This window comes from Schistocerca gregaria, chromosome 3 (assembly GCF_023897955.1).
Source record: "Schistocerca gregaria isolate iqSchGreg1 chromosome 3, iqSchGreg1.2, whole genome shotgun sequence".
Taxonomy (NCBI): domain Eukaryota; kingdom Metazoa; phylum Arthropoda; class Insecta; order Orthoptera; family Acrididae; genus Schistocerca; species Schistocerca gregaria.
The window spans coordinates 191,955,966-191,973,517 of record NC_064922.1 but is presented as its reverse complement, the minus strand read 5'-3'; the positions used below and the strand labels follow the sequence as shown (position 1 = coordinate 191,973,517).

The 17,552-nt window shown below is 44.5% G+C and overlaps 1 protein-coding gene across 2 annotated transcripts in view; it reads right to left on the bottom strand.

Annotated features, from left to right (window-relative positions):
- LOC126356286 (facilitated trehalose transporter Tret1-like) overlaps positions 1-17,552 on the bottom strand; it is a 130,061-nt gene that overhangs the window by 82,869 nt on the left and 29,640 nt on the right. The window contains exon 1 of one of the 2 annotated variants that reach the window (XM_050007164.1): positions 16,443-16,783. The exons of the other annotated variant lie outside the window; for it this stretch is intronic. Coding sequence (XP_049863121.1) covers positions 16,443-16,462 — 20 coding nt within the window. The 5' untranslated portion in view covers positions 16,463-16,783. Of the gene's footprint in view, positions 1-16,442; positions 16,784-17,552 lie in introns of those variants that run through there. 2 annotated transcript variants of the gene reach the window in all.

Genomic DNA, 17,552 nt, shown 5'->3' with positions numbered 1-17,552 from the left:
TTCAGTTTTATTTATGTGAAGTTTATGCCGGCAAGGTCGCCCCGCAGGTGGCACTGCATGTTACGTAGCCTGTATCGATTATGCAAGCACCGCCAGTCGAGAAAATACCGGACTTCTCCAGTAGTACGGGGCTGGAACTATTTACGCAGCGACATATGAAAGAATCGGGCAGTTTCCATTTGAATAAAGACGATTCTTTCTCAACGTAACACAAACAACGAGTCCAAGTTAGTACTACTTGAAGTGTTTATTGCAGATATACAGAGTGTTACAAAAAGATACGGCCAAACTTTCACACACAAATAAAGAAAAGATGTTATGTGGACATGTGTCCGGAAACACTTAATTCCCATGTTAGAGCTCATTTTAGTTTCGTCAGTATCTACTGTACTTCCTCGATTCACCGCCAGTTGGCCCAATTGAAGGAAGGTAACGTTGACTGCTGTGCTTGTGTTGACATGCGACTCATTGCTCTACAGCCGGCCGCGGTGGTCTCGCGGTTCTAGGCGCGCAGTCCGGAACCGCGCGACTGCTACGGCCGCAGGTTCGAATCCTGCCTCGGGCATGGATGTGTGTGATGTCCTTAGGTTAGTTAGGTTTAAGTAGTTCTAAGTTCTAGGGGACTGATGACCACAGCTGTTAAGTCCCACAGTACTCAGAGCCATTTGAACCATTTGAACCATTGCTGTACAGTACTAGCATCAAGCACATCAGTACGCAGCATCAACAGGTTAGTGTTCATCACGAACGTGGTTTTGCAGTCAGTGCAAAGTTTACAAATGCGGAGTTGGCAGATGACCTCAACCCTCTTGGCTTTCATTTATGGGGGCATTTGAAAGCTCCTGTCTACACAACCCCGGTATCAAATGTAGAGACTCTTCGTGCTCGTATTGTGGACGGCTGTGGTACAATACGCCATTCTCCAGGGCTGCATCAGCACATCAGGGATTCCATGCGACGGAGGGTGGATGCATGTATACTCGCTAACGGAGGACATTTTGAACATTTCCTGTAATAAAGTGTTTGAAGTCACGCTGGTACGTTCTGTTGCTGTGTGTTTCCATTCCATGATTAATGTGATTTGAAGAGAAGTAATAAAATGAGCTCTAACATGGAAAGTAAGCGTTTCCGGACACATGTCCACATAACATATTTTCTTTCTTTTTGCGTGAGGAATGTTTCCTGAAAGTTTGGCCGTACCTTTTTGTAACACCCTGTATAGGGCGTGAAGCGTATAGAGTCAACTGTTTACCGTCTAAAAAACTTATTATAGTCTACGAAAATGCCTAAGAATGGAAAGAGGAAGTACCACTTTTCTGTTTTCAAGAAAGGACGGGCGAATCAGGAAGCGTTGAGAGAGATTTGCAGCTTTTTCATCTCAGTAACGCAGGGAAGTAAGGCAGATGTGAGGCATCATATTTCTATGAAGAATTATACAAATAGATTCGCGGTAACATCGACATCAAAGCCTATTTCTACATTCAAAATTAAAAAAAGATACCAAAGAGAAGAATTGCTCGTTGCTGCTGCAAAACTAACAACAGTTCATAAAGTTGTCAAACATCACCAGTCCTTTAGTTCTCTTGATCGTACCGTAAAACTGAATCCCGTAATGTACCTCGACTCCAAAGTCACCGCAAAGCAGTCTACAGCCGGGACCAAAATTGGCTAAAAATATTATTGCGCCGCACTCCGTGTCTGAATTCACAAGACAACTGCAAGAAGTTTCATTTTACGGCATAGGTACCAACGCATCGAACCACAACGCTTGAAAGATGTTTCCTTTTGTTGTTCAATACTTTACTCAAACTGATGGAATCCAACAGAAGCTGCTGAAGTTTGATTCGCTGAACAAAGAAACATTGGAGACAATTGCAAAGTTTTCTCTGGACACTTTAAGACAACTGTAAATTCCATTAGAAAAATTAATAGCTTTTTCGTGAAGATAATACCAACTTCGAGGGGCTTTATCCAAATTAAAGAAACAGGAAAACATGTAGAAGAAGTTGGATGCCCTGCTCAAATTCTTCACAATACTGTATCAAGCGCTGCTGGAGTCTTAATTGCCGACATCGAAATAATGGTCATGAAAATATTTGATTAATTTTCGTTATATACGATAAAAGGACAGATAAGCTGAAAGAGGTCTCTTATACGTTATGTCAGTCACCAGACCCTTCTATCCCACTCAAAAACGGCTGTCGTTAATTCCAGCAGTTGAGAGAATTCTTAAGCTGTGGATTCAATCAAAACAAGTTTCTGACGCCAAAGACAGGCTACCTAATATACACTCCTGGAAGTTGAAATAAGAACACCGTGAATTCATTGTCCCGGGAAGGGAAAACTTTATTGACACATTCCTGGGGTCAGATACACCACATGATCACACTGACAGAACCACAGGCACATAGACACAGGCAACAGAGCATGCACAATGTCGGCACTAGTACAGTGTATATCCACCTTTCGCAGCAATGCAGGCTGCTATTCTCCCATGGAGACGATCGTAGAGATGCTGGATGTAGTCCTGTGGAACGGCTTACGATTCCATTTCCACCTGGCGCCTCAGTTGGACCAGCGTTCGTGCTGGACGTGCAGACCGCGTGAGACGACGCTTCATCCAGTCCCAAACATGCTCAATGGGGGACAGATCCGGAGATCTTGCTGGCCAGGATAGTTGACTTACACCTTCTAGAGCACGTTGGGTGGCACGGGATACATGCGGACGTGCATTGTCCTGTTGGAACAGCAAGTTCCCTTGCCGGTCGAGGAATGGTAGAACGATGGGTTCGATGACGGTTTGGATGCACCGTGCACTATTCAGTGTCCCCTCGACGATCACCAGAGGTGTACGGCCAGTGTAGGAGATCGCTCCCCACACCATGATGCCGGGTGTTGGCCCTGTGTGCCTCGGTCGTATGCAGTCCTGATTGTGGCGCTCACCTGCACGGCGCCAAACACGCATACGACCATCATTGGCACCAAGGCAGAAGCGACTCTCATCGCTGAAGACGACACGTCTCCATTCGTCCCTCCATTCACGCTTGTCGCGACACCACTGGAGGCGGGCTGCACGATGTCGGGGCGTAAGCGGGAGACGGCCTAACGGTGTGCGGGACCGTAGCCCAGCTTCATGGAGACGGTTGCGAATGGTCTTCGCCGATACCCCAGGAGCAACAGTGTCCCTAATTTGCTGGGAAGTGGCGGTGCGGTCTCCTACGGCACTGCGTAGGATCCTACGGTCTTGGCGTGCATCCGTGCGTCGCTGCGGTCCGGTCCCAGTTCGACGGGCACGTGCACCTTCCGCCGACCACTGGCGACAACATCGATGTACTGTGGAGACCTCACGCCCCACGTGTTGAGCAATTCGGCGGTACGTCCACCCGGCCTCCCGCATGCCCACTATACGCCCTCGCTCAAAGTCCGTCAACTGCACATACGGTTCACGTCCACGCTGTCGCGGCATGCTACCAGTGTTAAAGACTGCGATGGAGCTCCGTATGCCACGGCAAACTGGCTGACACTGACGGCGGCGGTGCACAAATGCTGCGCAGCTAGCGCCATTCGACGGCCAACACCGCGGTTCCTGGTGTGTCCGCTGTGCCGTGCGTGTGATCATTGCTTGTACAGCCCTCTCGCAGTGTCCGGAGCAAGTATGATGGGTCTGACACACCGGTGTCAATGTGTTCTTTTTTCCATTTCCAGGAGTGTAATTTCAGATTTTTTTCAGTTGTTTGATCAGTGAAATTTACAGTATGTTTCCGCAGTCAAACTTGTGTCTGTATGAAAAGATGTAAAAAACGTGGAAAAGAATAAAGTCTCGATAATTGAAATAATAAATATATTAATCTACACTCAAATATGACTGAATTAAAGGAAGACTGCCAGTTTTATCGACATGCAAACCAAGAGGAATTTAACCAATTTAAAAAATGAGAGCCCTTACCAAGAAATAATTGATTTCGAAATTTGAGGAAGAGAATGACTCTATACCATCGCGTTTGTTTACTTAGAGAAATGGGCTATTTCTTGTAATAAATATCAAGTATATGATTGGATGACGCTGTCTGAAACCCCAGATTGGATGATGATTGAAAACACTATTATATACCTGACTAAAAATAGTGTGAAGATTCAGACGATAATTTTTTTCAGGAATATATGTATCTGAAGAGCTTTTTAGAAACTAAGGTTGATTCTGAAGAATTAAAGTCCAAACACTCCATGGAAGAAAAGTGGATTTGCTTTCTTAAGGAAGCCGAAAATCCTGAACGATAATGCCAACTGCTAAATTATGCCAGTATTTCTTTACTATTCGCGCAGACAGCGGCACTGTGGAAAGAGTATTTTCGCCGACGTCGGCCCAATGGGCTGAAGAAAAAAAAAAGAAAAAAAAACGACTGCTGCCAGGGACTGTGTAATCAATATTAAAGCGCTAGTTTAATTACAAGCTGACTTGCGTGGAGTTTTATAAAAATTTAAAAGGGAAAAAAGACATACTGAAAAAAGGTGATATCTTCTGAAAAAAATATTGTGTACCAAATACTTCTGCCGCCCAAGTTCCATGTAACTGTTTTCTAAATAAAAAGTAATTTAACAATTTTTTTACTTCGTTTCTACATCCCTATCTCTGAGGTTTCCGACGAGGTACCAGCTACTGTAAATACTGCAACACTGTGTGTAATAAACGTGACAAATGAAAATTTGCACCGGCCTGGATTTCGAAACCAGACTTGTCGGTTATCGCAGAAGATAAGGATTTCATGAAATGATTACTGCTTGTCTTTTTTTTAAAGATCTTACAACAAGCATGGAATACTTTAAGACTACTGATATTGAAACCCCAGCATCATTCTCCTCCCGAGTGTACGTGCCATCAGATATTGCTACTGTTAAGAGCTACTGAATTCACAAGCATGTGAAATACTTTCAAATCGAAATTCCTGGCGGGAGGGAAGGGAAGGGAAGGGAAGGGAAGGGAAGGGAAGGGAAGGGAAGGGAAGGGTGAGATGATAGGTTCATTGTATCACTGTATTGTACGTTATGTATGCCGTTCTCGCTTTGCCACACACTGCAGGTCACAGTCTGGAACCGCGCGACCGCTACGGTCGCAGGTTCGAACCTGCCTCGGGCATGGATGTATGTGATGTCCTTAGGTTAGTTAGGTCTAAGTAGTGCTAAGTTCTAGGGGTCTTATGACCTCAGATGTTGAGTCCCATAGTGCTGAGAGCCATTTGTAAATATATTTTTTTTTGCAGGTAACATCTGACCGACGAAAAGGGTGGAGTCAATTTTCGATGTTGTGCGGTAAACCGTAACAGACAAGGAACCCAAGTCCCGACAAGACACCTAGCATACGGTTAAAGTATGTGTAACAGCCCCGAAAAGGCAACGTTTAGTTGTATCGCAATACCGTGCAATATGTGGAGAAATGTCCATTTCTGCGAAGATTAGGAAACGGCTGATTCACGATGACGCTGATAACTGGTAGCGGGAGACCAGAGATCAAGGCCACGAAGCTGTGGCTAACCACAGCGGCTGCGTCCGTTCCTCTCTGGCAAAGACAGCTTGCCTTCCCGCGGGCTGCGCTAGCTACAGGTAAGCCCAGAAGCTCCCGAGCACAACCACTATTAGCGTTCGGAACATGAACGTACCCAGAGGGTGAGGCGGCTCTGGCTTTCTAGTTCCCAAAGCAGGAGGACCAAACAAAACAACTGTAGCCACTTTCTCACGAGCCGTTCTGAGGAGACTTGTGCAACGTCATCGTTAACTGCGAATCTTGGGTGAAGGGCCTCCTTCGCTACTTTCACTCACACATAGCTGCCTCACCGCCGGGAAAGACAGAAGAAATGAAAAAAACATTATTTGCTGTATATTCTACTTCAGAACGCTGCCAACATGAACGAACTTCGACAGACACGTCTTAAAGGTAGGAAGTCGTGTCCGTAGCCCTTGTGCCTACTGTTAATGGTGGAAAATATTGTTCCTACTGTTCTGATAGGGGTCTTCATGTTATAGTTCATAGGCATGAAAACGTAAAGGTCAAAGGAACGCAAGGCTTAGTCAACAGTTTTGTGCATGATGCACGTCTGCTTTAGGTTTCACATGGATTATTTCAACTGTTGACTAAGCCTTATGGCCACGCCATAGCACTTGTACGGATAATTTTACTGTTGTCTAAGACTTATGACGTCGTATCTTTCTTTACACAATGCGTAACACGTGTTATTACTACTTCTGAGTAAGACAGGTTTACATCTGTGGTAACCTAGATAAAGGTTTGAAAAACTTTTGACGTGGAACTGGTTGTCTGTATAGTTCCCATTGCATCCGTAATTCTGCTGTTGCTGACTAAAGTCATGTTCAAGATTTTATAATGGCGCAATCTAAAATACTTAACAATCTGCTAACAAACGTAACTGTAGTTTCAGGACGACATTTTCGTCCACACAGAAGAACCCACATTTAAAATTGTAGTTTGGAGAGGATAAGCTCTAGAGAATCGATATTGTGACGCTCTTATCTGTTACTTATCTATTAATACATATTTTCACTGACGTTGGATGTAACTGGCCTATGACAGTTAACACAACCTGTGCTGGACGCAAGTCTTTTTATATGACATGACTGCGTTTTACGTGACGCTACAATCGTTCTTACCACACGCGGTAAGCTTGTAGTAAGCCGTGTAGCATATAAATGGTTACAGCGTTAAGCAAATGGGCTAAGGTAAAAGAAAGAAGGATGATTAGGGTTCGACGTCTCATCGACGGCGAAGTTGTTAGAAATGCCCAAAATCATATCATCTGCAGATTTTCTGTGTTTTTTTTTCTGTTCACTGCGTATTATAAAACTCTCATAGATTTCTTATTAGTCCTACTGCAAGAACCCTTATCTGTGCAAGGCCACGTTCCCTGGGAACGTCTGCATTAATGTATTCAGGGTGTATCAATAAATAGCGAAAACTGATATGTTTCGAAAATAGACGATAATAGAAGAAGAAAACATTCCAGTAAAAATGGTTCCGATTGTGACTGTATAGTTACGAGCCGACAATATTTCAATATAACTTGTTGCCCTACTTCATACAAATGTATCTCAATTGTAATCTTTTTGATTAAGTGCAAACTAATTGGGTTAAAAATGCCCCATAGCCTACCTTCATAAGAAATACAATACCGCTTCAGCATGTTACATGTTGCAATTTATTGGGCACTCGTACCCCTTCAACGAAGTGTTCCACGTGTCGTTATCGTCTTTGGATGCAATAATACACTTCTGTTTACAGGAGTTACGAATTCTTTCAAACACCCCCGGATCATATCGTGTACATTGTCAAGACCGTACTATTCGCTGATGCAGTTATCAACTGTATAACTGGAATGCTGCATACTTGAGATGGCCCAAGAGAGAAAAATCCAGAAGTCAGATGATCCCGGAGGCCAAGGTACAGGGCAGTTCCCCACCTATCCATCTTCCATAGTGTTTCAGCGACAGATGCGTTACATCAGCGCCGAATGTGCTGGTGCGCCATCAAGCATGTACTACATTCCTCGATGTTGGCTCACGGCGTATTCACCAGTGCTCTCCTCTCCCGCAGAGGAGCGTTTGTTGAGTGCCTCTATCGCTTCGTCAGAGAACTATGAATTGCATGAGTTGGTGAGGTAACATACACTGTTCGTCTGCGTTGCTCGGTACTGAATCAGCATATCGGCCGTCGCCATAAGCATGGCAACAGTTTAACAATGCCACGGTCAGTTACACAGGAATTTGGCAACTAGAAAGCAGGGACAAGTTTGTGCGCCCCGCGTAATATGCTGTAATTGCATCTACAGGTCTCCATACAAAATGCAGTGTGGGTTTTCTGTAGCGTTACTAACCGATTCGATTTCTTTACTGTTCTGTTCTTGTGAGGAACGGTCGAACAACAACTTGACTCACTTCTTTACAGCGAACTAAAGGATGCATAAAGCGTAACTGAAATACTGGTTTATCTAAATTTACACGGTACCCTATCTCGAGAAGAGCGTCATCTTTTACTTCAGTGCTCTGGACGCTTACGACTCATTTGGGCTGAAACTGAAGTCTTATGGCGTTGTTGAGTTGGAGGCTCCGAGGAATCTAGGGGAAAAGGAACTCTCTCCTTCGTGTAGGGGATGTCTGCTCACTGTATTTGATGGTGTTTAGGGTTGATAGGGTGCAGTGTCGTGTGTTTGATAATAAGGACGTAAAAAGAAATGGGAAAGTGAAACCATAGTTACCCCCACGAAGAACAATAGGGCGTTCACGGCTTTTAGCGTCCCCGTCTAACGAACGGTTCATCAGTGGTCACTTCAGGAGTGAATACAATAAGGTTAGAAACTAAGGCCTTGGCGTCCAATGTGAGAATCGGAAACTTCACGCCACGATCTGTCCTCCTGCCACCGCCCAAATAGCGGCAATGTAAATTCATTATACCACCAATATTCGAAACGGGTGGCTGCACCGGAGTGCTAACGTGCGTTAGCGATCAGACTGGTTGTGGAGGGTGATTAATCGTAGATTAAATGGAATGATTGCAAGTATAGCGCCAGGTCTCTAAACACTTGTGATATTATGTCATCCAAGTTCTCTGTCGACCTGGCTGCGCGGCGTAGCTGTGCGGTCTCAGGCGTCTTGTCACGGTCCGCCCCCCCCCCCCCCCCCTCTGCGTAGGCTGTTCGAGTCCTCCCTCGGGGATACCCATGTGTGTCGTCCTTAGCGTATGTTTGTTTAAGTTAGGTGAAGTAATGTGTAAGCTTAGGGACCGATGACCTCAGCAATTTGGTCCCATAAGACACTACCACAAATTTCCAAATTTTCTGTCTATTTGTAACGTCCCTCCGATGTGAGATGGAGTAAATAGAATGGATAGAACCATTCTCCAGTTTCGTTACGATACACGCCTTATGTATTATGACGCAGCATTAGCAGTTTAAAAAAAAAACTCATAAAAGAGTAGTTAGTTTTGGGAAGGATATTACACCAATAGTAATTTAAATCTTAAGTATATGAAATAATGTAATGGATACCATGGATTATTCATTTAACAGCTTGCAAGATCATATTTCTTGGCCTGTAAAAAAATGGAAGGCATTTGCATGCATTAAATCACTCCATACACTCAACAAGTATTAAAAATAAGGTATTAATGTCATACAGGAAATAATTTCCCGTCATATGGAAGTTAATAAGTTGAAGTACTGACTGCAGAGACACTGGAATGATAAAAAGTGATTACCCAGTATTAAGTAGCTGTTCTAAGGTCAGCGATAATACCATACCAGCCACGGAAACAACTTATCTTTGAGGGTAGGAGAGTGGCGCTGTTACCTTCATTGGATGGCCAGTTTTTACTGCCACTAATTTACAGGCAGTTCAGATTACCTGATGGTCTGTTACAAATACTGGCTGGCAAAAAGTGAAGTACCCGGGAGGCACGGTAGGATGTCAACGTAACTTCGAACACGAACACACTATCGACCGTTATGTAAATGATTAGAGTTGAAAGTCTCTGTAGAGAGGCCAACAGAGTGCACTGGCGTTGTTCCATGTTTAGTGTTGCCTGGTATGGTGGGGTAAGTAAAGGGCGTCACATGTTAAGTGGCCATTGTCAAGGACACGGAGATGCCTGGCGCTCCTGTGGGAGACCATTATCTGCATCAGACAGTTTGAAAGGGGCCACGTTGTAGGTGCCCATTTGACCAGATGGTCAAATCATGCGTTATTCAGTTTTTGAGACATTCGGACGTGGCAGTTGTCTGATGTTTGACTGCTTGGAAACGTGAAGCCAGGTATACTTGTTAAATTTCCTGTCGTCCGTATCTCACCACTAGGGAAGATCGCTATATTGTGCACCAAGCACACCGTAACATCTCTGCCGACCATGCGAGAACAAGTAATAGATACACTGTGTCATCCCGAATAATTGGTCGGAGACTACGAACACTGAGTAAGGAATTACCGTCCAATGCTGCGCCGTCAGCAGTTAATGCCGAGGCACAAACGGCTGAGCTTGGCGTGCTGGCGTGAGCGGGAAGCAGGGAGCGCCGATGAACGGTTTCCTACTGTGTTCTGATGACCATCGTCGGCTAGTATGGAGGGGATCTGGGGAGAGGTACATTCTTCTAATGTCTGGAGAGGGTCAGGGGTGCTACTCCTGGCACTATGATGAGGGGTGCCATCGGGTATGACTACAGTCCACATCTAGGAGAGACCGGGGAAATTACGACAGTCCAACGGTACATCACGAACATCCTGCACCGTTGTGCGTTACTTCTCGCGCTACAGTATCGTGGTGCCATTTTTGAACGGGATAGTGCTCTTACATACACGACATGTGTGCCTACACAAACTGTCTGCGTGATGCTGAGGCACTTCCATGACCAGCAAGATCACCGGGTCGGCATCTGATAGGATGTGTGGGGGCCAGCTCGCACGTCAATCCATGCCAGTGCCAATACCCTGTTTATCAAGGACCGCTTGCAACAGTTGTAGACCAGCTTGACTCAGGAGAGGCCAGCCAGATCAGAGCACTCATCGAGGCCAGAGATGGTGCAACGTCATAGGAAGAAGTGCGCTCATACTGCCAAGTTCTTGACTCGCGGAATGAGCATTTCAGTGATACTGAATTGCCGAATTTACACTGATAGGACTGATGCTCCCTTTCTAACTACCTCGTCGTCGATGGAATGTTAAATCCTACTGCTAATTCCCAGTTTTGACACTGATGGAAGCAATTTCGTTGCCTATTATGAAAAATAAGACTCCTTGTTGAAATGGACAAATCACAGACAACTAATAAAATTGTGGAAAAGTGAAGTATAATTTTCCAACAGCCTTGTATTAATGTTAGAAACGAAGACTGTGCCACTGAAATTTCCTGGCAGATTAAAAGAAGCGTATGCCCTACCGAGCCTCCAACTCAGAACCTTTGCCTTTAGGTGCAAGTCCGCTACCTACTGAATTACCCAACTCACGTCCCGCCATCACAGCTCTACTTCCGTCGGTGCTAGGAGACGAGATACTGGAGGAAGTATAGCTGAAAGGACGGGTCGTGAGTCGTACTCATACTCAGGTAGCTCAGTGCGAGAGCACTTGCCCGCGAAAGGCAAAGGTCCTAAGTTCGAGTCTCTGTCCGAGACACAGTTTTAATCTACCAATAAGTTTCACATCAGCGCACACTTAGTGATTAAAATTCTTCTGGGTATTATGCTGCGTCATTGCTAAAAACTATCTTCCTCAGAGAAGTTTTATTATTGTTGTTTTTAGCTGACGCGGCATAATAACCAGAAGAATTTTAATCACTATGACACTGGCCGCGGAAGCCTACGTTCTTTTATTAGCGCACACGTCTCTGCAGAGTGAATACTGCATTCTTCGTGCCATTGTCGGGGAATAATTCAATTTGGTTTTTATTGTAAAGGCTACTAGCTGTGCCGGTAATGGACTAACTAGCTCCCAGGTCGCTTCACTACAGAACTAAATAAATATGCAAACGACGTAAAAACCGGTCATCCAATGCGAAACAGCAGCACTTTCCTGCTGCAAAGATACTCTTGTCTTGCGTGGTTGGTATGGAGTTAGTACTGACCTTAGAACAGCCACTTAACATTGGGTAATATCACTTCTTATCTCTGCAGAGCCCCCGTAATCAGTACTTGAACTTATTGATTTAACTGTGTCGCGAGACAGGAAACGTGACTGAATGACTAACTCGATAAGTTAGATTTATATGACGACAAAAGCTATCGCTAGCAAGACTGATGTACATGATATGCTGTTTGGGAATACCAGAGGTGTCTTCTACAGATAAATCGGTTAACTTAGAGCAGAGCACGTTATTACGGCAGTAAACTTGGACATAACACAGAACTCGTGTTTTTTAAAGAGAATTTTTCACTCTATGCTGGCCTCTATGGGCGATGCTTGTAGAAAAGACAGCTCTTCAGTTAGACGAGCTTCACCTCGGGGGATTTAATTAGCAGAATTTTCCTTCCTCTGGGAAGTAGAAAAGATTGCTGAAGTTTCTTACACGTCAAGACTAAAACACACGGCGACTCACCACCTCCGAATTGGTTCACCTGACACAGAATTCAGAAACAGAGAAATGGGATAAGAATCAAATGACCATATGGGGAGCGTTTAGATGCGTCGTACGGTGCTAAATACTATATTTAACAAACTGGCGTTCATGCATCAGTGTCTCATCGTCGCTCACCAGCTCATTGTCAGGCTCTCGAGGGCGAACTGATCTGTCAAATTTCACAGTTTTACATGTATTTCTTCAAAATGTAGCTGTTGAGTTTTGCCCTAAAAAATACGACTCTATTATATTCAGTTTGTCACATCTAAATATCAGTAACACATGTTTTAAGAAAGGAAAAAGTTGTTCTCAAGTTACTCAACTTACGAATCGGAGTGGAAAAACCTAATCCGCTGGAAAACGAGAAATGACTTTGTAAGTTACGTGACAGTTCGTGGTAAGTCGCATTTCTTCGAAATACATTAATATATACATACGAAAAATTGTCGCTGAAAGTACCACGCACAAAAATGGATTTGAGTAACGTACAGCAGACGAAAGAACTCGGAAAAATTGGACCCACTGGCTAAAAAAGTTACCAAAGTCGGAAGGAGGTCCACAACGGATCGCTGGTTTGTTGCGGCGAACAACGAATGCGGCGAAAGGTGTGGGACAGTTTCCGGCAGTACCACTGTACGATTATAGAGACTACAGAAACTACTATTTACTCGTTGATTGCTGAACATGTCAGCTGAAAGTCTAATGTTCCCGTTGAAAACTAGTTTTTCACTAACAATGAAATGTAATAGCAGTGACATTGTAGCAGCGAACAGAAAGGGACCGCTTTCGCGGTAAGTATTTCACTTCTAGTCAGCAGTGAATAAGAAATACTTGGCACAGGTTGATTATATTCCTAGTGACGTTTCAGTAAAGAGTCTTTGAGTCCACTCGGACGAATTTGGAAACTTCCCGTTCGTCTGCCACACTCAGTCTCAACAGCCAGTGAAAAGTAAAACTATTAATTTACTGGCACTCCATATCGCCTGTTCTACAATTTGTCCATACTCGGTTTCCATGATATTTCCGTCTCCAGCTCTTCTTTTTGATGTGTTATAAAGTGTATTTTATCACAGAACTCATACGTCAATATCTGTGATGTAATGATATACATTCTAAGGAAAACCGAAGACGCACTACAAAGTAGCTATCCGAACGGGATTGAAATCTGTCGATTATTGCAATTTCAGAAAAACTGGTTGAGTTATTCAAGAGCTTCACAAATGGAGCAAGTCAACAACGCGTTAGACGATCTCTGGCTTTTATGCAAGCAGTTATTTGGCATAGCACTGACAGAACTATTGGATGACGTCCTGACGGATATCGTGCCAAATTCTTTCCAACTGGGACGTTAGATCCTCAAATTCCGGAGCTGGATGGAAGTCCTTGCACATGATGCTCCAACAGCTAACTGGATTGTCTGATGACAGTACATTAGTGAAACCAAGCTGAAAGCCCTTAAGTCAAGGCTCCATCTACTAGAAGGTAAATAACACTCCAAGTGACCAGTATATATTCGATGTTGTCAGCTTTTCTAACGTAATTTTTTCACTTAAACAAAATTCCCTGGAGCCCCAGAAGTTTCTGTTCAAGTGAAAAATTCATTTGTTCCAGAGTCAGCCAATGTACTAACATTTAACAGTTTCTGTAAGAATTTACTGCGATTTCAGTGGTCAAGTTACCAGTCTGGCACTAGCTTCAGCCGTTTTTTGCAAAATCGTAAGTAGTGCTGCGTGGCTCGTATCTTCGGATGTTTAAAAAAAATGCAAATTCCGTGTGGCGAGGGCCTCCCGTCGGGTAGACCGTTCGCCTGGTGCAAGTCTTTCGAGTTGGCGCCACTTCGGCGACTTGCGTGTCGATGGGGATGAAATGATGATGAAAGACACACAACACCCAGTCATCACGAGGCAGAGAAAATCCCTGGCACCACCGGGAATCGAACCAGGGACCCCCTGAGCAGGAAGCGAGAACGCTACCGCAAGACCCCGTGCTGCGGACTTCGGATGTATAATGGACCTGAAATGATTTGAAAGTTAAGTAAGCTATCTTCAGATCTTGCACTCTGAAAGGAGATAATCACACCGACTGCAGCTAAACGGACGTTTTAGTTCGCTGTCCCTTTCAGACGAAGGCGAGAGAGATGAGTGAGCTGAAGTATACTCGCCTTAAACTCGCCTATGACATCATCTCCGAATTTGTCCTCCCCCTACGCTCGGACACTCAACTCGCGAGTCTTTGCCATTCTCCAACTAAAGGAAACTCGTCACTTGAATGTTATAGGGTACAGGTGGACTGCATCAGCGCAGAAAGGAAAGCGAGAACACGAGTTCGGAAGTACAAGTGGGGGGGGGCTCGCATTACAGCTATGTACGCAACAGTTGCGCAATACGATTGTTATACACAGTCCCCAAACACTGCCGACAAGAGGATGATGTGTATTTTTTAAACTGTGTTTAATTATTAAAGAAAATTTGCAATAGTTTTTGAAAAAGATATAGAAATTAATGATTTAGCCCATAAACGCAGATTGCGTTGATCAATAGAGTACACAAACAGCGCACATTTTGGCCGCAGGGACATAAGTGTGACATTGCTCTGTGCCCAGTTTTCGTTTGTCGGAGTACATACGTTTTCTGATGGTAGAGTTGGAATAAACAACAATACAACAATTTTGTTTGCAATATATATTCAGGATGTGGTACCTCACAGCCCTTAGGAATTTGAAAAATGTCGTATTGCCGCCTTGAGCTGCTGGTAAAATTTTACACGTATACAACCAGTTTGAGTCGTCTGACCTCATCCGGTTCATAAAAATATTCACAGCATCATCTCATGCGAAATATAAAATCGTTATCGTCAGTTGATAAAAGCACGAATGATACACTTATCATATCTTAATGTACGTAGTCAATCTATGAAACTGTGTTAGGAGTGTTAAAAAACAGTAACCATCGTTAATGCGGTGAACAGATTCATATATACCTGTATATGAATATTTGCATATGTTAGTTATTCCTGTATGTCTCAATTTATTGACGAGGTAGATAATTATTTTCCTCATATAAAAGGTACATTTGATTTCCAATCAAAAAGCTTGATCAATAATAAGTGAAAATAATCTCAGACTTATCCACAAGTATTTTCATTAGTTTTCTTTTTCCAGTTAATTTTATTATTCTTGCAACAATGCTTTCAAACAATTAAGATCACGATTTGAATTCGAATCCGACCGAAGAAGATCTGCACGAACATCTTTTTCTCTTCGATTCTTTGTGATCGCTGTAATGTTTCTGATCTTTGAAGTAGAAATTGCGTTAATTTTACTGATCGTAATCATAAAAACATCAGATGATATAATTTGAGCATTATCAACAATATTAATTTTATTTCTTCTACACGAATGTAGGAGTCTGTTCACAGCGTTAACATCGATTACAGTTTTAACGTAAATTGGTACACGCCCTAGAACAGTTTTTAGAGACTGACTGCGTAATTTATATTACGATAGGATAACCGCGTATTATTCACGATTCTACCTCGTGGCTGTAACGATGATAATTTCAGCTAACATGACGCTGTTCATACTTTTATGTACCTGGCGATGACCAGACGACTGAACTGGGTCTATAAACGAAGTATTTTACCAGCAGCTGAAGGCGGTAATGTGACATTTTTCGAATATAACGTATATTTATCATTATTGTTCTTTTTATTCTAGACTTTTTAGCCATGTTATCACCTTTGCATTGAAACCCCTCAGCATATATATTATTATTGTATTGCAGTGCTTAAGATCTTAACATTGTCTAAACTGTAGACAGAAACCGGTTGCCAACCATAATGTTTTATTCACTTCTGAAAAGACTTTCGTATACTAAAATGTATCAGAAGGTATTTCCCTTGAGTGTAGATTTTTACGGAAGCGTAACGTGCACTATAAACTCACCACCTGTAAAGAGAACAGAACTGTACCTTTTGCAACACTTAATATTTGTCTAGCACTCTCTACAGTCTCACATAACTCAGCTTCGTAATAGGCCGTTTGAAGGTGACAGAATGTCATTTCGCCCTGTCAGGGCTATTTAACAACAGCGTGATCGTGTACTCAGCTTGGATACTGAGTCGCGACATGCTTCATTCCAGCACGCTGCAGTAGGGGACAACGAGATGACGAGTAGGAAGCGACCGCAGCGCCGCAGCTGTCACACTCGTGGAACTGGTGCAGAAAGGAACGCAGTCGATACTATTGACATAGCGGCGACGCTTTGATTTTCTGTGCTATGCAACCTCCAGCATTTGATTCGTGTCGTGTGTATCTGGGGCTCCCGCGCGGCGGACTCACCGGCTATCCTCGTGGTCCATGGCGGCGCCAGGTCTGCTGCTGCTGTGGCGACGTCGGTGGGTGAGCGCGCGGCGGCCGCAGCTGCGCTTGTCTGAGCCGGCCGGCCGCCCGCGCGCTGCTACGCGCCTTCGCCCCACCCCACGGCGGCAGCAGCGCGTCAGCTGACGTCACAGCTGTGAGGTAACCGCACCTCACCTGCCCGACCAGGTAATCCGCGGGCCCTGCAACTCCGCCGCCCTCGCATCGTGGTGCCGCCGCAGTCAGCTGTCCGTGCTGGCGGACGCAGCCACGCCCCCGCTCTGGTGGCCCTGACCGCCACAGACAGCCGACACGGGCCTAGCGACCTTCAGAGACCGTCCGGCTTCCACGGGCAGAAAAATTCCCGATAAACGGCCCTACACACTCACCGACCGACCGACCCACCGAACGAGGTGGCGCAGTGGTCAGCGCACTGTTCTCGCTTTCGGGAGAACGGCAGTTCATAACCGCGTCCGACCATCCTGATTTAGATTTTGCGCTATTTCCTTAAACCGTTTCGGGTAAACGCCGAGATGGTTCCTTTGGAAGGGCACTGTCGCCGGCTGGAGTGGTCGTGCGGTTCTAGGCGCTACAGTCTGGAACCGCGTGGCCGCTGCGGTCGCAGGTTCGAATCCTGCCTCGGGCATGGATGCGTGTGATGTCCTTAGGTTAGTTAGGTTTAAGTAGTTCTAAGTTCTAGCGGACTAATGACCTCAGAAGTTAAGTCCCATAGTGCACAGAGCCATTTGAAAGGGCACTGTCGATTCCCTTCCTGATCCTTCCCTAATCCAATGGGATCGATGATATCGCTGTTTGGTCCCCTCTCCCGAATCAACTCAACCGACCAAACGACAGATCTACTGACCGACTAACCAACCGACAGATCAACCAACCAACCACAACCGACGAAGATTTCTTGCCGGGATGTCTGGCCGGTAGGAATACCCGACAGCCGAGCCTCCACCCCCATTTAGCGACGGGCACGAAATATCCATACATCAAAATATCTATTTTTCTGCAAAATTTCGATATATGTCGCCAGTGTTAAATTAACAATAGATCCACTAATCCGTAATTTGTATTAAATATGGA